The following is a 27,901-nucleotide window of genomic DNA, read 5'->3' on the forward strand; positions in this document are numbered from 1 at the left end:
TATACTCCGCGTCTTGATAAGAATCCTATAAGAACCCCAATTATTAACAATGAACTCCTTAACAAGGTATTTGAAAACTGCTCAAGTTTGAAGTTTTTTGACTTCTTAATATATGGTTTCATACTTACAGAGCACAAAAACATAAGTAAAAGGTGTAAAATCTAATTGTATACTATAAGAGCACTTGCTATAATTTGGACAGTGTATCTTTGGATAAGAGTCCCTCATAGCTTCTCTTCCAGCTTGTAAATAAGTATTATGTTATCCAGCTATTATAAGCCACATTCTGCTGTACATTTCACAAACTCTATTGCCGCCATGACTCATCCTTAAAAACTTGTCAGGCCAACATCTTCCCCCATAAACCTAAACTCCTCCTGCCAGTTAATCCCTTTGCGGACTCGTTCTCCGTCAGTCTTCAGCATTTGTTCATTCAGAATATACTATTTTGAGAATTTGCAAAATAAGAAAAAAAAATAACTCCCTACATGGGCTGAGTCTGATAGAACTAGAGGCTGAGAGCAAACATCTCCAGGCTATGAGGATTAGAGCAATTTTTTGCAATGGGGTTTGATCATAAATTTTGTGCCGTTTGACTTCTGCAGCTTCTACCTATCACTGTATATAGAGGTTGCAGTCTAAGGGTCCTTTACACGGAATGATTGTTACTCAGTTTATCAATGGATCGTGCAAAACTAAACAATAATCATGCAGTGTAAACACTGCCAGCGACTGAACGAAGGATGATTTGTTCACTTATTGTTCATCATTCAGTTTACGCAGGCATAAAAATCAAAGGATGATCAGCCTGTATAAACAGACAGTCATTCATCTATCAACATCTGTATGTTTAGTGTGAATGGAGGGGTCGGGCGGAAGCGATTTCAGGCACTCTCATTCACTGAATTCTCATCGCTTCTTTATGAAAACACAGGAGTGACAATTGTCCCATTCAAAAGGAGATCTGTCAGTAAAGATTAACGGATTGCTTTGCTTTCAGCCCTTATTTCCTCTTCAGGCTGGGTTCCCACATGGCGCATTCCCGGTGGAAATCTAGCGGTTTGGCTGCAGCGAAAAACCGCGAGATTCCCGACGGGAAAGCGCTGCTTCAAAACCTGCGGCACATAGCCGCGGGTTTTGGAGCAGCTTGGTCGCACGCTTTTCCGTTGAAGCCAGCGCTCCCATAGAGGAGAGCGCGGCCGCAATGGAAAAAGAAAAAAAAAAGAACATGGACATGCTGCGTCCAGTGAACCCAGCCTTACTGTTGTTCTTAGTAGTTAGTCTATGACCACAATAAACACAGACTTTGATGTGCTTATAAATAGGCTGATAAGAAGGTGCAGGAGAGGAGAGAGAAGGAAGAAACTAAAGGCCCTTTTACACGGTCTGAGAATCGAAGGATTCTCGTTGGCCCGACAGACCGAGCTGCTGTATCTTCACCAGCTTGTTCGCTCCTCGGCAGCCAATGTAGACTAAACGATTCTTGCAGTCCTCGGGCACTTATCTTTAGGGTTTCATGATCTTATGTGTAACACTGAACGATCAGTGTTTAAGCTGCCCAACAAGTGAATGTGCCGGGGCTAGTTTAATGCAAGCTGAAACTGAACCACACGATTCTCGCTCGTCATTCAGTCCTTTGCCCGTGTTTAAACTGAACGATTATCGTTCAGTTTCGTTCAAATGATTTTCTAAATGATAATTACTCCGTGTAAATGAGGCATAAGACCCTAGGGCCCTTTTACATGGAATAATTACCGGTCAAAAAAATTGTTATATCATGCAAAACTGAACGATAATTGTTCTGTGTAAACACGGCCAACGATTGACCAACGAGTGATAATAATTAGTTCACCTATCGGTTATTTTATGCAGGCATAAAAACCCCTGTTCAGTTGTTTGAAAGTGGTTTCATGTAAAAAGCGATTGTTCCCTGGCACATTCTGCTGAAAGACCAACGATTGAGTGAAGGAGTGAAAGATGAAAACATTTCCGCAACCATCTGCGTGTGTAAACAGACGACTTGTTAAAGTGAAGGTCATCATTTGCTCGATCCAACAAGGTCTCGCTCGATATAAAAGGACCCTAAGTCCAGCCGCACTAATCGATCTCCTATTGAGACTTAGACTGCAGCTTCTATATACCCTACAGTGATAAACAGACAAATGGTGCAGATTTTTTTCAACCCTTTAAGGACCAGACACTTTTTACGGTTTTTACCCATATGGTTGTTTTACTGCCCTATTTTTTTTTCCTTCAGCTACTAAAATTATTATTGCTGCATTTTTTTTCCCGTGACATATAGTACGATTTTTTAAATATCTTTTTCCCTTACTTTTTTTCTTGTTTTTTAGTTTTATTGGTGGTAAAAAGCGTTAAAAAAATATTGTAACATTTATAGTTTTGGTTTTTTTTTAATTCGTAAATTTAGGCTACAATAAATTATGGGAACGGATTCCTCATTTTGTTTCGGCCGTTTTGATATATAATATGTATGGTTTTGGATTACAGGGCGCATACAGCGATGGTTTTGGTTGGCGTCGGCTTTGTGCTATTTTCTTTTTTATGTATGTATTTAAATTTTATTTCGTAACTTTCTTTTACTTATTTATGTAATTTTTTTTTTTTTTTAGTAGGTCCCCTATGACGTCATAAGACCTCTGGGGGACATTCACATGTTTTTGTTTATTACACAGTTTTCCACTGCAGATGGGGTGTCCATAGGAGCCCCAGTTACAGGAAAAAAAAACAAAACTTTGGTCCATTTCAGTGTGGTCAATGGAAGCCATCCGATCCGCGACCCGTCTGCAATTGAATTGCGGATGGGCTGCAGATTCCGTGGGAAAGCAGGTGGTTTAAAAAACAAAAACTCCACTGTACATGTACGGTGACGAAAATAGAAGAACCGGACAGGCATGCAGGAGACCCGGACGGGTAAGCAGTGTCCGTGGGCAGGGCCAGATTCCGCCGCGAGCTCCCGCATGCGGAATCAGATCTGCCCGTGGGCCTAAATGTGAAGCCACTGTGCACTATTCGTTCAATTGTCATTTAATCGCTGAGTTTCAGCCTGTATAGATGCAAAGACTTGTCATGACCAGCAACTCTCTGCAGCAGGAGGATACAGAATGGTTCATGCCCTGGGAATATAGGTCCTTCAGGACAGGAGGTAATGCCCTTGAGCAGCAGCAAGTCCTCCAGGACTCTGCGTGACCAATGTTTCTCTCTGCTAGTTGTTTCTCAGAGATCAAATACATTTTGCTATTTAAGTATATAGATCTGGTCTTAATCCATTACACAGAAAGCCCAACACTTCTGTAGAATTATTCCTATAACTTTTGAAATGACACAAGTCACTGTTCCAAGGTACAAAGTATCACAAAACATGTGCCGAACATCATTTCCCATAGTTTAGTGGTAGTTAAATTGGATCTTTTTTTTTATAGATCCTGCGATGCCTGACAAGAGTACAGTATTATTTTATGATGGCAGTAAACCAATTAGGAAATAATTATGTTGCCATTTCATTAAATTTATGACCGTGTTATACACAACACTTTTTCTTCATTTTGCCCAACGGCTTATGTAAGACAACTTGAACTCAAAGCAACTACAATTATACCGTGGGCGCAATCGCTTCCTCATTTCGGATGTTCTAAGTTATTACATACAGTATTTGTTATACTCAAAGGTTCCTGATTAGAGATGAGCGAACGTGCTCGTTTAGGCAAATTACTCGATCGAGCATCGCTTTTTTTCGAGGAACTGCCTACTCGGGTGAAAAGAATCGGGGGGCGCCGGGGGGCGGTGGGGTGGAGCGGGGCGTAGCAGTGGGGAATAGGGGGGAGCTCTCCCCCCCCCCCCCCCACTCCCCCCTGCTCACCCCCGGCGCCCCCCGAATCTTTTCGCCCGATTAGGCAGTTCCTCGAAAAAAAGCGATGCTTGATGGAGTAATTGCCCTAAACGAGCACGTTCGCTCATCTCTACTCCTGATGTTTAAGCAAAGTAATTAGAAAAAAAGGGATTTCTTACGTTTAAATAAGATAATACACCATCTTTAAAAATAGTATCTCAAATCTGCTTTTACATGGGCAGCACAACCCAGTCTCTGTTCTGCATAACAGTACAGATGTGTTCCGTATAGACGTGTCCAGTTCGGTAGCGCCTACTAGCAAATCATTGGTTAAACAAGGTGCTAGTCAGTGCCAGACGAGGGTTTCTTGTAAAGGGATTCAGAGGGCCACCCTCCATGTATATAGACCTTGTGCATGTCCACTTTACGTTTCATTGTAAGGTTTGTGGTTATCATTGCACACAGGACATATCGTCAATAAGATCTGAAACGCTATTCGTGAATCAACCTATTTAACGATGACATTTTAGAAAAGGGCTGCTGAATTGGCTGGGAGAAATAAAAGAAATAATATATGGATGGAATAAACCGTAAGACGTGTGCAGTCAGGGAAGGAGGCGCTCCATCTTCTTACCATTAACAACTTGCATTATTGGCTTTGTTCCATTTATTGACTTTGTAATAAGAATTAAAAAAGGGAAAAAAATGCTACCTAAAATTCTCAACAAAGTGACAAGTGACACACATTACCTTCTTCACTTTGTCCAAGATACAAAGCATTGCGCCCCCGGACCGGTCGTTTAGAGATTGTAATGGGTTTGTGGGTCCGGGGTGTTATTCTAGGTGGAGGGACAGGAGGAGCAGTGTTGTCTTCAGGAGGCCCAGAAAAGATCTACAGTAGAGAGAAAAATAAGTAGACTATAAAGAGACATTACAGAGAATAAACTTTGTACAAATTGACTATTTGCAACATTTTTTTTAATGAATATATCGATATTACATACAAATCTGAAGACTATCAAAAACTGATTCAAGCGAGCAGAGCCTGCATTGAAAGGAGTGGGTTGGGGGGGAAATAGGGTATTTGCTTACAGCCCCCATCCCCAAGGAGTCCCCCCAGCAACCCAAGCCATAGGACCGTTATGGAAAATGTAAGATACAAAAAAACCCTGTTTTTACGCTCATCTCTCACTTTCCTTGCTAATCTGGTCCGTGCTTCTCTGGTTTCCGCTTGCCTCCTGGTAACCGATCACATGACCAATCCATGGCCTCAGAAAAAGTATAGCTGAGGTCAAGGATTGGCCACGACAGTCCCCCAATTGAGCTAACCGGAACTGAGGGGATGCTGAAGATGTATGGACCAGACGAGAGGTGAGTGAAACTTTTTTTATTTCACAGTTCAAAAAGGACATTGTAACTGAGTGGGAGCATTGTTAATGACTGGGACTACAACTGGGGCATTATTAAAGATTGGGGACATAAAAGTTAAATAATCAACGACTGAGGGTGTCATTTAAGACTGGGGGCATAACAAGGGTATCAGAAAAGAATGGAGACATAAAGAGGAAATTATCAAAAAATAAGAGCATTATTAAGGACTGAGGACTGAGGATATAATGGGGGCATTGTTGCTGAATGGGGGCATAAACAGAGTGTTCTTTCTAAATGGGGCATAAAAAGGCATTATTACGGAATGGGAGAATAAAAGGGGGCATATTTACTGTATGAGGAGTATTAAAAGCAGCACTTTGGTATAGGGTCTGCAGGGTGGAGATAAGGGTGTATACCATTACTGTGTGGGACACCACGGATAGCATTACCAGATCTAAAGCAGTATGTATGGGGATATTCCATAGGGGGGTGAATAATGTCAGGACGGTGCTGTAAAAGTGAGGAGCGAAAGATTTCTGTGTGTCAAATTCTGCGGATAGAAGTTGTGACTGGGAGAGGTCGTCATGGCAATCTGGATAGATGGAGAAGATGAAGAAGGAATGTGAAGGACTAGTCAGAAAGGATGTGGAATTGTAATCATTTATTTGGTCTGCAGAGCACTTGTGTAGAGATGGAATCTACCGCTGGGGTGATATTGGTCTATGTATACTGTTTTTTTAGTAACAGAAAGAAAAGCATCTGGATGCTGCTAAAAGTAAACCCCAACATACATTTTATATTTTTTATCTTCTGCTGAAATGTATCTTAATCTTTGCACGTATGAATAATTTGTGTTTGGGAGGAGTTAGCAAACAGTACGCCTTGAGACTTGCACCCCTCGTCTCCTATAACTCAAACAATGGCCCAGGAAGCAGTAGACCCATTTAAGGGCTCCGTATGATACGCAGAAAAATAGAGCATGCTGAAATTTATTTCTCTTGTGTTTTATACAGATCTCACCTTGCAGCTCCAAGGCAGGTGTGAATAGAAAAATGAAAGTCAGTAGACTTTCACTGCCTCTATTGACCGCATGTTACGCACAGGAAATACGTGAGTAATACGTGGTGACAATACGCCCTCACTGTCAAAAAGTTTTTTCTAATATCTAATTTGTGTCTCCTCCCTTTCAGTTTCATCCCATTGCTTCTAGTCTTTCCTTGTACAAATGAGAATAGGGCTGATCCCTCTGCATTGTGACGGCCCTTCAGATATTTGTAGACAGCTATTAAGTCTCCTCTCAGAAGTACTGAAATGTATTATTATAACAATCATAGCATCACAGGTTCAAGATCTACAATTATAAGCTGATTAACCACGTACTGCTTATCTAGCAGAATTTTTATGTTCTCTTTGGGGTTATAGGCAGAGGAAAGAGACATATAGCTCAAAATCAAAATTTGCCACAAAGGTACTCAACGTGAGACATACATGTTACTGTAAAAACGGAGTTTCCTTTAAATCAATGTCATGCACTGTATTCATGCTCTCTCTGGTGGAAGCACTCAAAACTACAGAAAAGTAAATGTGGCATTTTGTTTTTGCCTTTTCAGCCGATGGTGTTTACGATTACATTGTAAACACTCCCTATTATGATCAGAAGTTTTGAGTTTATGACCTAGTAGAAAACAAGGTAATATAAAAAATTCTAAAAACTTAAAAAGGAGTTAAAAAAAAAAAAAAAAAAAAAAAAAAAAAAAGGAAATTATATTTTTCTTGTGAAAGCTGAAAAAATAATAAATGAGCCTATATTCACCTGTTGTGTCTACCAGCCACTCTGGTACCCCCCCTTAGGCTGGTCCCATACAATCAGATTTTAATTGTGGAGTCTGCGATCACCACCCACATGGATTCCGCATACATTACAAAGATAGAACATTCGCATATCGCTCAGATTAGTGGATAGAGATTGCAATTTCTGTGAGTGGAAATAAAATGGCAGCATATTCTATTTTTGTGCGGATTCCGCACGGACAGCTTCCATTGGAGTCAATGGAAGCCGTCCGACCCACGGCTCATCCGCAATTGACAAAGATTTAATTAAAATATACTCTACTGCGCACAACCAACGGCGAGCGTCTGCAGTAAATATAATTCAGGTATGCCGGCCGCGGTTAAAGTCTTATTCCACTGCGGGCTCCCGCATGTGGAATTGACCCATCCATTTGAGACCGGCCTATGGAGGCTTGAGAAAGCGTCCCGTGCAAGAGCCAGCTGTTGCCTTTCTGTGAGCTCCATGTCCTCAGTATTACTTCTGCACTTTTGTTATGGAATACAGTACTGCTACAGACTTTGAGGTCATCGAGTGCCGCCTGATCATTCTACTTTTTGAGTCCGAAGGAAACATTGTTGCAAACGTGTCCGAATTTCTTTGTTTTTCCAAACGGCAAATGTAGATGTTGCCTGTAAGTGAAAGCAATGCAGAGATTTTATAGTAACGTTTGGTCATCACAATTGAGCCCTCTCCGGGAGCAGACGAAGATAGTGACAGGGGTGGTGAGCTTAGCTGTGCCCGGGGAGAGCTGAACCTTTAGATTTTTCTTCATGTTAGAAACAAAGTGTCACTGAACTATCTGTATAAAAGAAAATAAGTGGGTGCAATAACATGACTCATATCACAGTAACGTGAAGAAGGTTCATGTAAGGAGTTGTGGAATAAGAAGAATGCTTAGTGCTTGTCTGTATTAGTATGCATTAAGCTTGTGCACAGTATTCAGTGGCATGTCACCAATAGTGGCAGACCCCGTGGCTGCTACGGGCTATGTGTATAGGATGGCCAGAAGCTAAATGGCCCACCCCATCCCACCACAGACTCTCTGGATACCCCAGAAAGTCCAGCGAGCAGCAGAACTCTATTTTCAACTCACGGATCCATTCAGTGCAAAGCCCAACTCCTTCAACCGACCCTGGCGCCCTACTGTACAGAGAGCGAAAGAGGGAGAAGTCAGTTCTACAAAAGAAGGTAGCCATGCTGTGAGGCAGGACTGCGAGTTGCAAAAAGAGTTTTGCTGCTGGACGGACATTCTAGAGGAGGTTCACACACAAAGGAGGCACTATTACAGTGGGGGCTGTATCCTTATTGGGACTACAGAAGGCACTATTACTTAGTGAGGCCATAACGGGGGCATTATTACTTAGTGAGATACAGAAAGGGGCTACAGTGGGGGCTGCATCCTTAGTGGGACCACAGAAGGCACTATTACTTAATGAGGCCACAACGGGGGGATAATTACTTATTGAGATACAGAAAGGGGCTACAGTGGGGGCTGTATCCTTAGTGGGACACAGAAGGCACTATTACTTAATGAGGCAACAACGGGCGCATTATTACTTAGTGAGATACAGAAAGGGGCTATTACTTAGTGTGACCACATAGGGAGAGCACTATTACTCTGTGGGGGGTGGAGGGGATCATCTTGAAAGGGGGTAGCGTCAGGAAGTTAAGATTGTGCAGAAGTGACGGCTGACAGTCGTTGGTCATCTAGCCGCAGATACAGAAGACGGACAAAAATGGACGACACCATTCAGAGAAGACGCCACCTGCATGTCTAATCACTACCACTGTGTAAAACTGGTGACTATTTGGTGATGCATTACTTACAGGTATACAATTGCTTAGCCTAAAGTGTTATAGATATGCGGTCTACAACTTTTTTTCTTTATATGTGTGGGAAGGGGGGATAATTCTGAGCTTTGCCATGGGTCCCCATCATGTCTATGTATGCTTCTGCTACAAATCACTCTATTTCAGTCCCAATGGTGTTTAGCTATGGAGGCAGTTACATCTATACAGACACTCCACGTCTTTCCATGTGTCAGTGGTTACACACAGCACAGCAGACCAGACAATTACGTATGCAGGAAGAACTTGGTCTTGTAACCTGACCCTGGCGTCATTGTCTACACTGTTACATGCATCGAGGACGACGGTTTGGGTCACGGAAGGCCGAATGCTCCAGAAGACCGTAAGAACATTTTTCCTCTCAATCTCTTCCAGGGACTAATCCACATGACACTACTTCACTCTTGGCAGGCAATAGCGGTGACACTGACAGGGATCCGTATCACAGAACAGTTGTAGAGTTCACCATAAAGTGATAACTTCAAATGTAGGACTCAAGAGGCTTCTGCTGTGCTGCTTGTCTAATGGAATACATATTTGGTGTGTCAACTAGTATCGAGATGCAGCAGAGCTGACTTTGCACAGAAGAAACCATTAAACGCAAAAATGACATTTCTCTGCAAGACAGCTTTGTATATTTATTTATATCATAGTAACAGTATCTAAGGCTAAAAAAAAGACATATGAAGATATTATTATTGTTTAACCCTCCATGTATTACTACTCATAGAGACTCCACATGTTCATCTCCCTCTGATACATCTTCCTGTAGTGTGGTCTTTAAACAGGATTTTACATATATACAAACTTCTCTCCCTTTCCGTTTTTTACAATCCCTTCTGAACAGACTGTAACCCTGTAAGTTCACCACCCAGTCACAGCTTTCGTCCAACCAGGTCTCCGTTACTCCCACTATGTAGTAGTTTTCCTCACACAGGATTACTTCCAGTTCGTCTATTTTATTGGCCAGACTTCTATCATAGGCCACTCTCACACGGGTGTTTTTTTACAGCGTTTAGTGGACATTTTCAATGGGGCCTGTCATTCGAATGGTTTAGGCCTGCATTTTTAGCGTGCGCTAAATCAAATGCTGTATGTTCTATTTTACAGCGTTGCAGGGCCTTTTTGATGCCCTACATCAACAATTGAAATGAATGGGGTGAGTTAAAAATGCTGTAAAACGCAGTTTAACAGCGGTTTGAATACTGCTTACTGTGCCACCGGGAGGGAAAATAAGTGGTGACATCATCAGCTTACTTTGCCTGCGTTCTTACTGCACAAAATATACAGTATAAATACAGGCAAACGCTAACAAAAATGCAGAAAAACGCAGCGTATTTACAAACACTTGTGTGTGAATGGCGTGAGAAAACAAAGAGAGGATACAGAAGGATATCCTAATACATAAAGAACAAAGCGTCTCTTGTGTTCCTATTATCAAGACATTTTGCCTTTTAGAGACCGTTGGTTTCTCATTTCCTATTATCTTTGCTTCCCAAAAGAGCTATATTGAAAGTCCAATGAAATGTTAAAGATTGTCTTGAACTTTGTTAAATCTTTATAGAAAATGATCACCTGAAATCTTTTTTGCAAATACGTTTAGCGAACATTTTCCACTTAACAGCGCACAGACCCTAATTTGTAATATTTAAAGGGAATCTGTCAACTCCCCTAACAGCACAATAAGTTAGTTTATGGTGCTGTTGGGAGGTGACAGGTTCCCTTTAAGGACTTTAGTGACAGGGTCTATTCCACAGGACCGACACATAGCATATATGGTGTCAATGCTATAAAAAGAAGTAAAAAATGAGCTATAGACCTGTAAATAGACTTATAACAGCATCAGCAGAGTTTAATGAGGCTAATGGAAAATTAATCTGATCAGCTTCTACGAGGAGGTAAGTTCTAGAGTAGACCTGGGTAAGTCCGGGGATGCTGTGTATCTAGAATTTTCAAAGGTGTTCAATCCTGTGCTACATAAAAGTTTGGTACGTAAAATAAGTCTGGACTGAAGGCCCGTTTAGACACAACAATTGTCGCTCAAAATTCGCTCAAAGCCATCTTTTAAGCGATAACCGTTGCTTCTAAATGCACATTGTGCAGTTTTCGTGCACGATTCGTTCCTCGCTCAATTCTAGTTTTCTAGAATTGAGCGATGAACTTTTATCAGCGGTGCAGGCTGTTATCACAGTCAGCAGTGCTGATAAAATTCTGTCAGCTCGTGTCCCACTGGAAGCTCACAGCGGGACGCAGGCCGGAAGCGCAGAGAACAATTCAGCTGTTTGCTCATGCAAAACAGCTGTATTGTTTGCTGAGCAATAGCAGCAGTGTCCGGCTCTACTTGCATAGCTCTTTAGTAGCCAATTAGCTACTATAGATTATGCAAAGATGATTGCTCAAAACGGTCACTCAAACAGTCGTTGAGTGATCATCTTTCAGTGTGAATGGGGTCTAAGGGAAATGTGTGTAATTGCATTAACAACTGGCTTAGTGATAGAAAAAAGAAGGTGGCCATTAATGGATACAGTTATCAGTGGGGTACCACAGGGGTCAGTATTGGAGCCTATTCTGTACAGTAATTGGCACAAAGGAGGATAATATAATTTCACAAAGGGGTTTGGCAAATCTGGATGCTTGGGTGGAAAATTAGCAAATGATGTTTAATGTGAATGAATATAAAGTCATGCACTTGGGTTGAGAACAGAAATGGTACGATTATGTACTAAATAGTAAAACACTCGGTAAAACTGCCACTGAAAAAGACTTGGGGATACAGGTGGACAGTAAACTTCACTTTAGCGACCTGCGCCAGGCAGTTGCTGCAAAAGCAAATACAATCATAAAATGCATTGACAGAGGTATAAATGCTCATTACACAGTTTGGCCTCTATATAAAACACTATTCAGACCACACATGGAATACTCTGTACAATTTGGGGCACCTCTGTAGAAAAAAAAGACAGAGTTGAGCTAGAGCAGAGAAAAATGTGTTGAAGGTAATAAAGAGAATGGGTAGATTGTAGTAACAAGAGAGGTTGTCATCTTGGGGTATCAAGTTTGGAAAAAAAGGCAGCTTAGGGGCTATACAATTGTGATGTATAAATATATGAATGGGCATTACAGAGATTTGTCTTATAATCTTTTTATACCTAGGCCTGTGCCTATATAATGACAAGGGGGCATTCTCCATATCTAGACATCATAGACAGGAATTCTTTACTGTAACAGCAGTGAGATGATGGAACGCTGTCACACAATGATGTGATGGTTGACTTATTGAGCACATTAAGGAGTGGCCTGGATACCTTTCTTGAAAAAAGAACAACCCCAATTCCCCAAAAAAGTTTGGAATGATTTGGAAATCTCATATAACTATATTTTATTCACAATAAAAACACAAATCAGAAGATGAAAGGCAGACATTTTTCCATTTCATTTAAAAACAAATAACTCATTTAGAAATTGATGGCAGCAACACATCACAAAAAAGTTAGGATATGGTTAACAAAAGGCTGGAAAAGTAAGTGGTACAAAGTTGCATGACTGTTTATAAAAGGAGCATGTTAGAGAGGCAGAGTCTCTCAGAAACAAAGATGGTCAAAGGGTCACCAATCTGTGAAAAAGTGCATCTAAAAATTGTGGAACAAGTTCAGAAAAATGACCCTCAATGTAAAATTGCAAAGACTTGATTGATTGGTTATATTACCAATTCCATATACCCTATTAGGGCTGGAGGACATAATAGATTGGGTCCCTCTATTATCCAAAGCTACCAATCAAAAGCGACACACTCATATTCCATGACCAGCAATTCATTAGAATTGCTAGCATGCTATGTTGCACTGCTGCTGGATGTGTATGGTGAGCAGCAGCTTCCCTTGACCATAACTTATTGCTAGGGGTTTTTGAAATTGGATCCATGGTGATGTGCCGATTGCTGGTACTCCCCTCAATCTAAAAAGGTTGATCTGACAACCCTTTTAATATATTATTATGGTTAGGTACTGTTGGCTCACAGTTCTCATAAGCTGTAGAAATTACAAGACTTAGGGTATGTTGGGTACATAAAACAGCTCGTGCATGAAGGGGGCCTGTCATCACTCTTGACATCATCTACTTTAGTAAATACGTGCATTCTTTATGAAATATCAATGTTTTAGCAACTTTCCTTGAGAACTTTGCATTGTGCCGTTCTTCTAATATTCCTACTGGAAATGTATGAATAAATTGATAACTGGGTGTCCCTGCACACTCACGATGTCCAATTAGTGCTGACAGTTAAAGGACACCTCCCTAATGGTAATGCCCAGTTGTCAATTTATTCTTAAGTATTCAGGAGAATAACAGAGGAACGGTGTACAGTTATGAGACAGTTATAAGATGCTCCAGAATTGATATTTCATGGAGACCGCATGTATTTACTAAATCAGACAGGAGTGATCATGCTCGATCGTAGATGCAAGTCACAGTCACAACATAGGAAAACACATGGTTAATCTGTTATGCTACAGTGACCATTCTCACAGAATGAGAAAAATTACATCCCAATGACTAACTGTAAATGCAGTTCTCATATCATCTTAATATACTTTATGCACACTAGGGAGTAGACGAGAGACATTTAATTGTTGATTTTGGACTTAAAATACTTATTGGCAAAGTTATCAGCTGGTCACTGTGACCTTACATACATCTGCCAATTCTGCATAAAAAATAGTTGTTTATGTAATAATGTAATTTATGTGCAAAAATGCTTTCCCCGTTACAGTGAGGATGGCCATCCATTCAAAATCCTGTATTTATAGGATCATTTTCAAGAGTGCCAAGTCGGAGCGGCATAAAGCACACATCTATGATGGCAAATAGGTGGGCCTTCCTTAGCATGAAGAAGAAGCGCACACAAGTATCCCTGTTGTGGGAGAGTTCGTGACACTGGTACTTAGAGTAGTATTTCCAGGTTTGGACAGCAGCAAGAAGCAGCAGTAACCAAACAGGGTGAGGAAGTTCCAATTCAAATTGGTCTGCATGCCACTCAAGAGGTTTTGGACCATAACCTCAACACAGCAATCCAGAAGAAATGAAAAAGTAGCAGGAGTTGTGGATACAAGAAACAAACAAAGTTTATTCCTTCATACAACTGCTGCTACTGTTTCATTTCTTCTGGATTACTGGTACTTCGAGTGGCCTCTTAAGCTCAGTTTGGGAGCCATGGTGTTCGGATTATGCTAAGGGTGGTACGTACCTTGTTACAATGTTCTATGAGGAGTTCCACCACAATATTTTGGAATTTGATGTTCATCATGGCAGCAACGGTATCTTCCTGGGCCCTCATGAGAGTTGGTCCGAAAATAACCCCCATATTAGAAGGAGACATGAGGTTTTCTTTACTGTGTTCACATACTCTGCAATACAGAGCACATACATCATAAAGAAAACCAGCGCAGAAGAAATCATTTTAAGAAAGATTTTTAAAGAAAACGGCAACAGTCTCATTTACACAAGTTATGAACAGCAGTGAACATGAGAATCTTAAGTTACTCTACTTTTTTTTCAACATAGGGAGTGGAAGCTGGATATTATACTTCTGGCACTTCTATATCAGACACCAGGGTTGGACACCGAAGTGTAATAGGAGGCTTCAGCTTCCACTGATTTCACTTTTGCTCCTGTCCCTGGTGAGGACATCCAGCCCAACTGCACCGACAGTGGGCCAGGCAATCAGATGATTTCTGGGGATCCCGAGCGGCGGGTCCCTGGCAATTAACTATTGACGGTCCATCCCGAGGATGCGTCATCAATAGTTTTTGCCCATAAAACCGCTTTAATTTAAGGTTCTTAGAAACCCTGGTGGGGAACTGATCATGAAAGAATAAGGAGTGTTCTATTTAGTCTGTCTTTTCAAGCAAATGAAGGGACAACTCCATACTCTTAATCAATGATTACATTGCTAGCTATTTAAGTAACTCTGGAAATTGGGAAGGATCCACTGGGAAAGATGGTTTAAAGGGTTGTTTCACCACAGTGACCATTTATTCAACACACAAGTCACACTTTTATAATATCCTTCACATCATAAAAAAGGGTACAATAGATTCTGTATAGACTGACGCAAACTCCTTTATATCACATAATTCACTTCCAGGAAGATCAAGTTTGCATTAAATGTTTAATTCTAAGAAAATTCCATAGTATATATAATATAAGGGCGAGACTACGTGGACCATGTGGTCTTTTTTTTGCCATCAATTTTCTAAGTTTCTACACCATTTGTCCTTAAATAGTTTACATGAAACTGTGTGTCCACTTTGAGCCAAGGATCAGCTTTGGGAAAATGCAATTATATAGTACAAAAAAATACATTTATTGCAATTCCCAATATATGCAGTAATTACTGTAATACCTGAACCGCTTACTTTACAAAAAGGAGTAATCCTGGTAATAATGGAGATCAGTCGAGAGGAACCCATCCCAGTAGCTGCTCTCTGACTACAGAATACCATTAGGACTTACACAGTTTATATTGTCACTGCTTCAAGCCATAGAGCAGCAACTCTCCTCCATATATCCATAGTATCCAAAAGTGAAATAGGCAATTATTACAGGTCTATGGCAATATCCCTGATTGGTGAGAGATAAGCATGCTAGAGGTGAGACTATTAGGAGACCCTAGTGTACTGATTCAAAGCCGTAGTCAGTGGACGCTTTTTAGCATTGAAATGGAGATACATGGAAGTTAGAGAAAAAGACTAAATTAGACCTACGCCTTAAAAAGCTGCAACCCGTGTGACCATAATCTATACAGACTAATTTGCCATCCGCGTGTTTTGTGGTTACCTGGATAGGTGCCGTACAATAAGCTCCAGCATTTCCCGGTGATTGTCTGGCAATCTATACACCAAGCAATGAATATCTCCCATTCTGTAATCCAAATTCTCGGATTCTGTTAAAGGAATGATACATTATTGGCACAGGGTATGCACTGAAGTAAAAGGAAAAAAATACAGTCTGAATATACAATTACACAGGCTGAATGGTAGATCACATAATTCTCTAAGGGTGGTTTCTAGAGATGAGTGAGCGTACTCGCTAAGGCAAACTACTCGAGCGAGTAGTGCCTTATGAGAGTACCTTCCCGCTTGTCTCTAAAGATTCGGGTGCCGGCGGGGGTGAGCAGTGAGTTGCGGGAGTGAGCAGTGGTGAGAGAGTGAGAGAGAGATCTTTCCCCGTTACTCCCCGCTCTCCCCCGCCGGCACCCGAATCTTTTGAGACGAGTGGGCAGGTACTCGCATAAGGCACTACTCGCTCGAGTAGTTTGCCTTAGCGAGTACGCTCGCTCATCTTTAGTGGTTTCACATCTGTGCTCAGGGTTCCGCTTTCCTGTGCCGTTCGGGGGGCCGGAAAGGGGAATCCCTTATCTAATTCACTTTATTTCTAGTTCTTTACATTGTACCAACATATTCCACATCTCTGTACAGAAATTGTCATGATTCCCATCAGTTCTTGTCCTCAATGATGCTCACAATCAGCAATTCTCTAATTTCTCTAGCTGCAGCATACACATTTTTAGTTTGCAGGATGAAACTGGAGAACTTGAATGAAACCCAAAACAGCGAAGGGGGAACATACACATGCTATGCAAATATTGCCTTGGTGAAATTTGAACCCAGGCCTCTAGTACTGCAAGTCAACAGTACTAACCACTGAGGTGGACGCGGCCAACCACTCAGGTGCACGCGGCCAACCACTCAGGTGCACGTGGGAGGAGTATAGATTTTTGTAATAAATATTAGATGTAGCTATATAATAATCTATATGTAGCCATCATGTGGCAAAACATATCTTTAAGGCCTCCTTCACATGAGCTTTGCAATTTCTAGCTGCTCGCATTGTGGCTAAAAATCACTTGAACGAGAAAAAGCCACAACCAGGTTGCGGCTAAATCTCGCCTTTTCTCGCCATTTTACACGGTCGGGTGTGGCGTATATAAGCCGCAGCTGGGAATCCCTTTAGCCGGCATAAATCCTTCCACTGGCTCAATAGAGCTAGCTGACATAGTTTAGCAGCACTACCCGCTACTAAACTCCCTCCTCCTCCCTTTGCTGACAATTTCCATGGAAGCCTATGGGAGCTGATGGCTGCCGAAAGATAGGGCACGACCTATCTTTTCCAGTCGTCAAAACATCGGCCGTCGTATTTGGCTCCCGATGTCCTATCTTCGCGGTCGGGTGTTTTCACGTGCCTAATAATGGACCATGTGAATGAATACATTGGAATCCAGTGCTTCACAGGGTCACGATTTTTTGTCGCGTCTAAATTAGCTGCGTAAAAACACTTGTGTGAATAAGGCCTAAAAGGCCCCTCTCCGAGACATACTCCTTCACACATTTATACACCTGATTAACAAGTAAACCTAATTACAAGAACCCGAGGCCCACTTATGCACAAATAGGAAATAACTTACTATACACATCACATACTTCGCACACTTTCATTACGCACGCAGCTCTTGGCTTCTACAGTCTCCTTCGCTGTCCTGGCCAGAGAACACTCTGCTTCACTGCTCCTTCCTCTTGTGGTCGGCGCACTCCCTCCTCGTTTCTCCTGGTTGCAGCATATGCTTGATCATCTCTCTTGGCTCTACCACGTTATTGAGAATTGAACTTGCTCCGAGCCCTACCAAATTCTTGATAATGGCGCCCTCTTCTGGCTACAACACATTCCTATTCCTAATATTCATTTTCTGTACTTCACATTATTTCTAATTAGATCTTAATGACATTATACGACATTTCTCTTTCAATAGTTTATTTCATGCTGGGGCTGAAGGATCTGGTGGATGGAGTGTGTGAATGTACTCATTCACTATTTGGTAGAGGCTCCCACTATGCTCAGGTAACAAGTAACATCATTAAGACACAATATTACAGGTCTACAGTAAATATTAACCTGGCAGCTCATATTCTAACACACATAATTACACGCTACTCTGTCTGTCTCCGATATACGACACAACAAAGCCTGCAGAGCTAGCTCTTACTTGCAGCGGATACAAGTTCCCGATGCAGCTTATAGGTCATCACTGGCTCAGAGAGATTCCTGCAAGAAAAGAATACAAACCAAGAAGTTTACTATTCCAAGTACTCAAAGTTACAACTGCTTTATGCTATGTAACTCTGTGCCTATTCCATCATGGTAAACCGCGCCTATATCCGGAGGGCAGGGCAGGGAATCGGATTCCCCTACGGCAGCTCAGCTCTATTCTTAGAACTGTTCCCACTCTTACAAGAAGTCATTTGGGTAAAGAATGTTCGGAAACCGTTCTCACGCAATTCTCTACATTCATAGCCTCAATCTAGTTCTACTGGTGCCTTAGCAGCCAGAACACGGCGTTACCCAGACCTCACCAATGGGGATAATCTATGCTAAAATACTTAACATTACCTCAATGTATCCTAAAATGTATTCTCCAGCACCCCATAGAACATTACAGTAAGCACAAAAAGGCTCTAAGCCAGAAATGGGTGCAACTATAGAAAGGCCTTTGTAGTAATATGATCAGTTCGTCAGAACTGCTTCCCCAAGTGCGCATTAGCAAAAACTGGAGGTCGCCTTAACAATGAGGCCCGTCTCACAGCCTGACAAGTATTGCGCTAATATAATAAAGGTGCTCCAAAGATGGAGTGTCAAGTACAAGTTCAATTTTAGGCAAGTCGTAAAGAAATACCATATTGTCATATATGCAAGAAAGACGAAAAGAATCCCGCACCGTGGAAGAAACCTATTTTATTTTTAATGTAGCAACGCGTTTCGACAATCTCTGAGATTGTCGAAACGCGTTGCTACATTAAAAAGAAAATGGTTTCTTCCACAGTGCGGGATTCTTTTCGTCTTTCTCGCATATTGTTTAATCCGACCGTGTCTGCAAACACGGATCTAGGAATTTCCCTGGACGCCGCTCCCAAAAGAAGATAAATGGAGGGGACAGAAACCGCTTAGAAGCTAACGTGGACAACTGGTGCCGAGGGGTTAACTCCTTATCCACGGATTAACCCTTCGAGCACCAGGTAAGTCCATCATATTACGTTATTACAGCATTTTTAAAGCATGAGAGGCGCATTTTAAAGTTCTAAACTATCTTTTATATTGTCATAGATCATACAGTATCTATTTTGTCTCTTTAGGGCTCATGACCATGAGTGTGATTTCACTACGTATTACGCATGTAATGCACGGCCGCGCAGTATGCAGTGAATAGAGTCAATGATAGTACATTGATTTTCATTGATCCATTCCCATTAGCATATACACCTTGCGTGGGAAAAAGATTGCAGCATGCTCTCTATGGGTAGCGTATTCAATGCTGGCCGTACGCACTACATTGCATATGGGCGGCGTTGAATATGCAATGCCACTATGAGACAGAGCCGGGAATTAAAAAACAAAACAAGATACAAACAAGTCACACAGTGCGTGAGATACGCTGTCATGCACAGTGCGCCATCGTTGCCATATATGGTTACAGCCGCCTCCAACGACGGTAAAACTCTGTGTGATCCACGCAGCATTTTACCATACGCCGTGGGCATGAGCCCTTAGGCCTCCCTCACACAGGTGCTTTTTTCCGTGGCATTTACAGTGCTGCGCTAATCGCGGTATAACGCTCCCATTGTTTTCGATGGAGTCTCTGACACCCGCTCGATCGTGGCGCTTTCCAGTGCCAGGATTTTCAAGCGGAGTCTGTTCTATTTTTGACGTTTAGCGCACCTCATCCATGATGGGGTATGCAAAACTGCTGTGAAAGTAAAATCACAGCAAAGCGCGTGATTGAAATCTCACAATGCACAGAAATTGCATGTGAAAATCGCCCATGTAAAAATACCTCTATGGTGTATTCACACGTTGTGTAATGTCCGCAGCAAAACCGCAGGTAATAAAAGCCTGTGTAAGACAGGTGTAAGAGTAAACGGTTTCGCCTTCCACAACGTGTGCGCACCCTTATTAAACTCCTGGGTGCATCTGCTAATGGTGGACAGAAAGGTCTAGGCACTCTATAAACTGCGCAGAATTACAATGTTTGTGTGTAAAGCCGAACCTTCCCCTTCATGATCAGGCAGTTTCAATCAGATACCTGAGGTAGAACTTTAAAGCGCTGGTAATGGTTTTAATGTCCCAATCGTTAGTCTGCAAGTCCACATTTCCAGGACATTTGGGATCTGCAAGAGAGAAGTTAAATGTATGACGGTCATTCCTGTAATCGGCTCTCTCCATTCATGGATTACGGTGGGGTCTAATAACACTTATTAGTTCTGGATGAAAAAAAAAAAAACCTGTTTCGGCGCGGGACAACCCCTTTAAGGACCATGGTGTTTCCATCTAAAAAAGGACCAGACACTATTTAGGGATTTTACCCATGTGGTGGTTTTCCGGACCTATTTTTTTTTTCTTTCGCTACCAAAATTATTTTTGCTGTGCTTTTTTTCCAGGACAAATAGAGCTATTATATCTTCTTCCACTGTTATTTTCTTTCATTACAGGTAAAAAGGTAAAAAAAGAAGTTAAAAAAAAGGGGGGGGTTAGAATTTATAGTTGGCGGAATATAGTGAAAACACCTTTATAGTACTACAGGAATGATGTAAAGAGAAGAGATACATAATTAAGTCTCTTTTATTTAGACAAAATAGCCAAGTGAGCAAAACAACAGGCACCAAAAAAAAAAAATACCCCGTATCCCTGAAACTAAGACAGGGTCTTATAATAATTTTTGCTCAAAAAGTTTTTACTTTTTTACATGTATAGCTGCCTGGACACTATTTAAATTGACTTTTTTATTAACTGTAACTTGGATGTATTTTTGAAATAGGGCATATATTTCAAGCATCCTCAAAAATCCTAAAAAGCATGCTGCATCCTCAAAAATCCTGAAAATTCAGACTAGGGCTTATTTTTTTTAAGGGAAACAGGGTACTTGCGTGCATTTCTCGTAGAATATTTGGCTGTTCATTTTTATTTAATCAATTACCCGTAATAGAGCAAACCAAAGAGAGCCACTAGTCTTGAAGTCCAAGAACAACAGAAAGAAAAGAAAGAAAAAGAACCCCACCAGAACTAAACCCCCACTCTTGCCCCAAACCGCAACCCAGCACAACTCTAAGAGAAAATAAAGATTAACCTAAATGGTAGATCGGTTTAAACGTGTATCCCTCAACATATCCATTTCCTAGTACCTAGAAGGGAATCCCCCATGCCATTGCAGGGTGGTTTACCCAGCTTCCCCAGATTTTGTCAAATTTCTCCGGGCATCCCTGGCCATATAAGTCAGTTTATACATCGGAAGTGTAGAATTCACCACCTGGATCCATACATTTCTAGTCGGCCTCCAGGGGTGTTTCCAATTCAATAAAATTACTTTTTTGGCATAGAAAAAAGTAGCTTATATAAGGTGCGGGTTGCCGCAGCCACCGGTAGGTCTCCAACAAGCCCAGGGAGGCACACACCAGAGTTTATGATCCTCGGGGCTCCCAGGTGAGATTCCATAAATATAAGACCATCCCTCCAATAGTCTTGCAGGACACTGAGTCCCAGAACATATTCATGATAGTCCCATCAGCAATTGAGCATCATGGGCAGGTCGCTGAGGGCAGCAAACCCAAAACATGTAGTCTGGAGGGGGTGTAGTATATACGGTGCAGGAACTTGACCTGGATAAGCCTGTCCCTAGCACTAATCGAAGGATAACCAGAGCCCGCTAGTATGACTTCATTTTTCCCCGTTAACAGATCAGGAATATCCTCAACCCACTTCTGGGTGGCCCTCTCCGTCAACGGGGCAAGACATTGCACTAGGTGGGCATAGAAACTGGACAGTGGCTTTACTAGGTTACACATCTGTGCCAAGCCTTCCAACAGTGTCAGGGAAAGCGGTATGAAGAGGCTCGAAACTGAGCCCTGATCAAAATGTCGTAGCTGGTAATATCTACAATAAGAATGCCCAGGCAGGTCATAGATTACCTGCAGCTGAAGGAAAGTGCAGAAAGTTCCCTCACTGACTATGTCAGATAGGACATTAACACCATGAGCTCTCCAGAACGCAGGCTCTGTAAAGCGCCGCAAGTGTGGATTATTCCACAAGGAAGTATGCGGGGACCATGCGATCTCCTGTGTAGGGGTCAGCTGCAGGGCCCTGTGCCGCATTTGAAGTGTTACCAGTATGGGGGCAGGTAAGTGGGTAATAGAAGAGGAGGAGTCACCCATCAGTAGACCCATCAGACTCTGGGCAGGGCTTGCCACTCTGCTCTCCAGGCCCACCACCGGGTTGTAATCTGACGAGGTTGGCCACCACCCAGCATACACCAGCTGACTGGCCAGATAATAATAGAAAAGTGACGTAAGGCTAAGCCTCCACAACTCACCAGGAGGCACAGTGTCTCCAATTTAATCCTGGGAGGGGGGGAGAAGCCTCTCCACAGGATACGCAATACAATTCCATGAAGCGTGGCAAAGAATCTGCTTGGAACCAGAACAGGGGAATTATGGTAGCAGCTTCATTTTTATCAAATTGATTCTGCCAACTAGAGTAAGCGGGAGAGAGGCCCAGCGTGTGGCCATTGCCTCGGCCCAGTTCAGGAGGGGGGCTAAATTAAGTTCATAGAAGGTAGAGACCTATACCGACACTCTTATACCCAGATAAGTTGTCTGAGCTGTCCAGCTCAGTGGGGCAGGCAAAGGGAGCTCAGCCACCACAGAGTCTATCACGATTAAGTGAGTTTTGTCCCAGTTGACCCCAATGCCAGAATGTAGGCCAAATGTGTCAAAAATGCCAAGTGCAGAGGCAAGAGAAGACTCTGGGTCCTGGAGAAAGAGGAGGATGTCATTGGCATATAGTGCTATGCGCTCTTCATAATTGTGCAGTTTGAATCCTTTTATTACCGGTGAGGCCCAGACCCGGATCGCAAGGGGCTATATAGCGAGGGCAAACAGGGCAGGGGACAGGAGGCAACCTTGTTGTGTGCTCCTACCCTGGGGAAACTGGGCAGAAACATGGACATTAGTTTTAATACTGGCCACTGGAGAGTCATATAGGATCTTTACCCACTTAAAGGTCGGCCCAAATCCAAACCGTTGCACCACTGCACACAAGTACTTCCCCTTTACGGAGTCGATGACCTTTGCCTGGTCTATAAATACCAAGGTGCGCTTGCCAAAGTTATAGTGTTCATATGTCATTTGGTCAAAAAGCCGCCTTAGATTCATGTCTCTACTTTTGCCAGACATGAAGCCAGACTGGTCAGCGTGTATAAACTCTTTAACAATGGAATTTATGCACGTTGCCAGTATTTTTGCCAGAATCTTAACATCGTTATTAAGAAGTGAGATGGGCCGATATGAGCCACAATCCGTAGGATCTTTTCCAGCTTTAGGGATCATGACAATTCGGGCCTTGCGCATGTTGTCCGGCAGGGCACCATCTCGCAGGATAGAATTATAAAGCATTCGAAGCTGGGGGCTTGGAAATCAGCATTCTTTTAATACCATTACCCAAGAAGCCCATCCAACCCTGGGGATTTCCTATTGGGGAGTGATTTGATAGCATTTGTTACTTCATCTATACTCAGGCCCCCATCCAAATAAGTTGCACTACTCTGGCTCAACGTTGGGAATGGGATATCATCAAGGTAGACTGTTAGCTGTTTATCTGAGCAGCTAAGTTTGGAAGTATATAGGTTTCTACAGAAATGAGCAAATGTTTGATTGACCAGTTTTGGGTATTTCACCAGGGCGCCCAAAGCAACACGCACCGCTGTGATTGGCGGCAACGACTTGTCCTCTCTGGTCAAACAGGGCAGCAGATGACCATTCTTATCCTCCTGGTCAAAGACCTGGTGACAGGTGTAAAGAAGCGTCTATTTGGTGTACTCAGGGAGTAGTGATTTGAATTCCTGTCGTAGATTGTTTAAGTCAAGGTAGGCTTCCGGGGAAGGATCTGCTATGTGTCTGGTCTCCGCTGTAACAAGGCGGCGTTCCAGGTCCAACCGGGTGGCCTGCAACGACCTTCTATGCTTGGCAATGGCAGATGTGAAAGATCCCCTAGTAAAACCCTTAAAGACATCCCATACAGTCAGCTCTGAGGCAGTCCCCTCATTGACCTCCCAATACATCCCCCTTCTTGTTCAGCATACTCATGTAGCTCTCCCTGCTCCAGCAAAATTGGGTGTCTTTAGTGTAGAGATGGAACCAAAAGCCAAATCTGCAGACAGCCCAAAAGGGCCTGTGCAGAGAGAAAAGAGGAGAGGGCCTTACAGTGAACCCTGAGGTACCACAACAGAATTAAGAAGAGAAGATACAGAACCTACAAATAAATGATTGGTCAGAGAGACAAGAAAAGACCAAGTGAGAGCAGTGTCCTCAGGGCCAACAGAGTGATGCGTACTGAGAAAGAAACACTTGCTGTGTGTGGCCATGCATTATCCTACTGAAATAAGCCTGTTGGAAGCCCTGCCATGGGAGGCAACAGATGCGGCCGCAGTACTTCCTGCACATATTGTTGAGCTGTTGGTATCCCTCATATTAAGGGTGACCGACTGTCGTATGCAATGGCTCCCTAGAACATCACACCAGCAGTTAGAGCAGTGTGTCGCTGCTCTAAATACAAAGGCAGGAAGCTTTCACCACGAGGTCTCCATAATGAACACAACTGTTGTTGGCTCAAGAACAGAACCTGGAATCATTGCTAAAGATGATACTGTTCCAGTATGTAACAGTCCAGGTAGCTATTTCACGACACAACTGCAAATGGAAGCGACAGTGTTGGAGTGTTAATGGCAGGACACATAATGGAAGCTGTGACACTAAATTTTCTTCTGCTAAGCATATGGAAATGATCTGGGTATTAGTGTATCTTGATGCCACCAGAAGCTAGGGGTTTGACAGGAGGAACGCCCCTGTTACACCCCCAGCTCCGGATAGGGTTAAGCCATAAAGGTCCTAGCAGCACAGAGTGGATAGATTTGTCCCAGCGCTGGAGTGTTACAATACTTGTGAGCCTGTGTAACATGGCACCAATTACTTGTCATAATGTAAGGCTAACAAGTATAGTAACAGTCCGACTAAGGCTGCAGCGTTAGGACAAGTCTATGCAGATGCTGCAGCCTCGGTGCTCCGTGCCGGACCCCACTTCACCCACACGCGCTATGCTCCCGCCCGGCTGCTCACCCCTCCATCGCTCCCTATGCCTCATGCCTTCGTCGCGGCCGCCAGCTGAGTTCCGCCGGCCGCATCAGTGGTGAGTGACGGCCATGGACGGGAAAAAAAACCCAAAAAACACAATTTGGGGGAAACACGGCTCGGAGCTCTTCTACAGTTAGGCCGCTTCCGCCTTCTTGTACGCTGCCGCCAGGGAACGCACTTGCTCCTAGGGGTGGGCGGCTGCTGCGACACAGGCCAGTCTATGCCTTCTCTTTTCTTCTTTAGTGTGCTGCCAGGACCTGGAGCCTAACACCCTGTGTAGCAAATCAGGCACAGGGTGTGTCACCACCTGTCAATCTTGACTCCACCAGGAATTCCCGGTGGTGTCAAGATACACTAATACCAATGATCTGGGTAGAGACAAGAATCTGTAATGATGGTGCTGCCTGTGTTTGCATGGTGGACAACTAAACTGTTGGATCTTCCTGTCAGTGGAGCAAACAATCCTCTCTATCGGTGGTCTATCTGGAGCTTGTTTGCCCTCATCTAACCACTGCTCGAAACAACTTCCAATAATTGGTCAGAATAGTCTACTAGAATCTAGATGGTGAGCAATTTGTCAAAATAACCATCCTGCTTCTCTCATTCCAATGATGCACCCCCCCTCAAAGGCTGTTAACTGGGCAAAATGCCTTTGTGTGCGTTGTAGGAGGGATGTCTAAGTCAATGATCTCTCAACAAGAGGTCCACTACATAAAAGTAGCCTTTTTGTAGGGCAACGGGGGAAGCACTTTTACACCCTCTGGTGTCTAATCCTACCACAACTGTAATCATTTACGTATCTGCCTGAGATATAACTGCATGCTGAGTTTTGCAGCAATCCGACATTTCTATCTGGGTGCATTATTTTTTTTTGTCAATGAGACTACAAGTGCCTTTTCCCCCTCTTAACATTAAAGGATAAAAAGCATAAGTGTTTGGCAATTTAATTATTAAATATTAACATAATATACTTGATGTGCCTTAGCATCTACTGCTTCAAATGATAAAAACGGACAGGACTCAAAGGGGTTTTCCAGATTATTACTTTCTTTTAATATCCCCCCTACGCACAGTAAGTCAGTAATGTACTTGCATCACCGCCAATGCTCTGGTTCTTCATTCAGCTGCCGAGGCATGTGACATTACCACTGGCTCCTAGCCCAGTGACATCCCGAATACATGTTCCATGGACAGTAGACACTGCAGTCTTGTAGACAGGACATGCGTTCGGAGGAGCTGCTATGAGGACACAGGCTGCAGCAGCCATGTGTACATACAAACAGGTCACTGCTGCAACCAATGCAAAAAGAGACCAGCCAAACGGGTAGAGCAGTGGTGCCACATCCGCAGGCCATTAGGAGGGGAGTATGTTTTCCCTTTATTTCTAAATATCTCTGCCTGTGCTTACAATGTGTTTTTTTAAACATAACAGAAAACCCCTTTAAGTCTCACTTAGTCCAACACGAAAATAAGAATATCATTCTCCATCTAAGGAAGTGATGTTTGGACATTCTTACCAAAGAAAGCATTGAGGAGCTTCTGCACCTGAATGTTACTTCCCACTGTTCTGTATACACCTTCTGAAGAGATACCTATAAAGGAAGGGTAACACAAGGAAGAATGTAATTGTGAGATGTGTGTGCATACATACACGCACATATATATATATATATAATTTTTTTTTTCTCTGACAATCTGCAACTTTTAACATTAGTAATTGTGAACAGATGAGATTTTACATTATTGCAAACCACCGAAGAGCCACATTCTGCAGTAGTGGATACCATAGATCTTCAGATAACAAGATACTTTGCTACAAAATCCCACCTGTTCTTACCGTATAGGTCATAACCAATACTGTTGCAACATTTTAGCCAATAAAACCTGTGCAATGTCAAGAAAAGACCACTGAGGAAAGGGCTGAGATAGCGTAGAAACGTGTCTGGCAGTTTAAACACTATTTAAGGACCACCAGTATATTAGATCAAATCGGACTGCACTGTAACATACTCCTAATTTATCTATCATCTATTTGCCACCTATGACGGATTGGATTTGGATATCTATAAAGGTGAAAGCTGAATAGAATAGAGGGCGCTTGTTTACCAGAATACCATCCTGCTATCGAATAGACTCTACTGCAGTGAACTGCGAAACAAAAGCTCAGCTATTTAACCTTTGCTATTAAGTTGCATGTGTGATTTATTTAATTTTACACCCCGCTGTTAATATTCTTCATTACAGTGAATCATTCGAACAAGTAGTGCCAGTGGATTTGCTCTATTATTATCCCCCATTCATGATCTACTTGTCCTGTGAGTATTCTGGCACAGACGCATGGCGGAGTATAGACTCAAAAAGGGTGGTGAGTGCCGGAGTCTGACGAAGTTTTGCAGCTTGATTATACAACTTTTTTCAAAAGTTGAAACATCTGGTGTTAATATGATATGGGCTGTCCTACGTACTGTTATTGGACTGTAGTTGAATTTAAAGGAGAATAAGTTCACAAATATTCTCAGAGGTACAGAACTGATAGCACAGCGTATATGATGTAAATAGTGCAATCTAATATAGAAGGGTGTTTTCACTAGAGATGAGCGAACGTACTCGTTTCGAGTATTTACTCGATCGAGCACCCCGATTTTCGAGTACTTCAGTACTCGGGTGAAAAGATTCGGGGGGCGCCGGGAGGAGCCCTCTCTTTCTCCCCCTCTCCCTGCTGCAACCCCCCACTCACCCACGGCGCCCCCCGAATCTTTTCGCCTGAGTACGGAAGTACTC

General features: G+C 42.6%; 1 protein-coding gene across 2 annotated transcripts in view; it reads right to left on the reverse strand.

Moving 5' to 3' along the window:
* OPHN1 (oligophrenin 1) overlaps nucleotides 1–27,901 on the reverse strand; it is a 115,964-nt gene that overhangs the window by 9,214 nt on the left and 78,849 nt on the right. For both annotated transcript variants that reach the window (XM_066580981.1, XM_066580980.1), the window contains exons 14-19: nucleotides 26,638–26,712; nucleotides 20,026–20,110; nucleotides 17,935–17,993; nucleotides 15,732–15,837; nucleotides 14,140–14,299; nucleotides 4,598–4,739 (exon numbers count right to left, since the gene is read on the reverse strand). In XM_066580981.1, the coding sequence (XP_066437078.1) occupies nucleotides 4,598–4,739; nucleotides 14,140–14,299; nucleotides 15,732–15,837; nucleotides 17,935–17,993; nucleotides 20,026–20,110; nucleotides 26,638–26,712 (627 nt within the window). The remainder of the gene's footprint in view (nucleotides 1–4,597; nucleotides 4,740–14,139; nucleotides 14,300–15,731; nucleotides 15,838–17,934; nucleotides 17,994–20,025; nucleotides 20,111–26,637; nucleotides 26,713–27,901) is intronic.

Source organism: Eleutherodactylus coqui, chromosome 10, assembly GCF_035609145.1.
Source record: "Eleutherodactylus coqui strain aEleCoq1 chromosome 10, aEleCoq1.hap1, whole genome shotgun sequence".
NCBI lineage: Eukaryota > Metazoa > Chordata > Amphibia > Anura > Eleutherodactylidae > Eleutherodactylus > Eleutherodactylus coqui.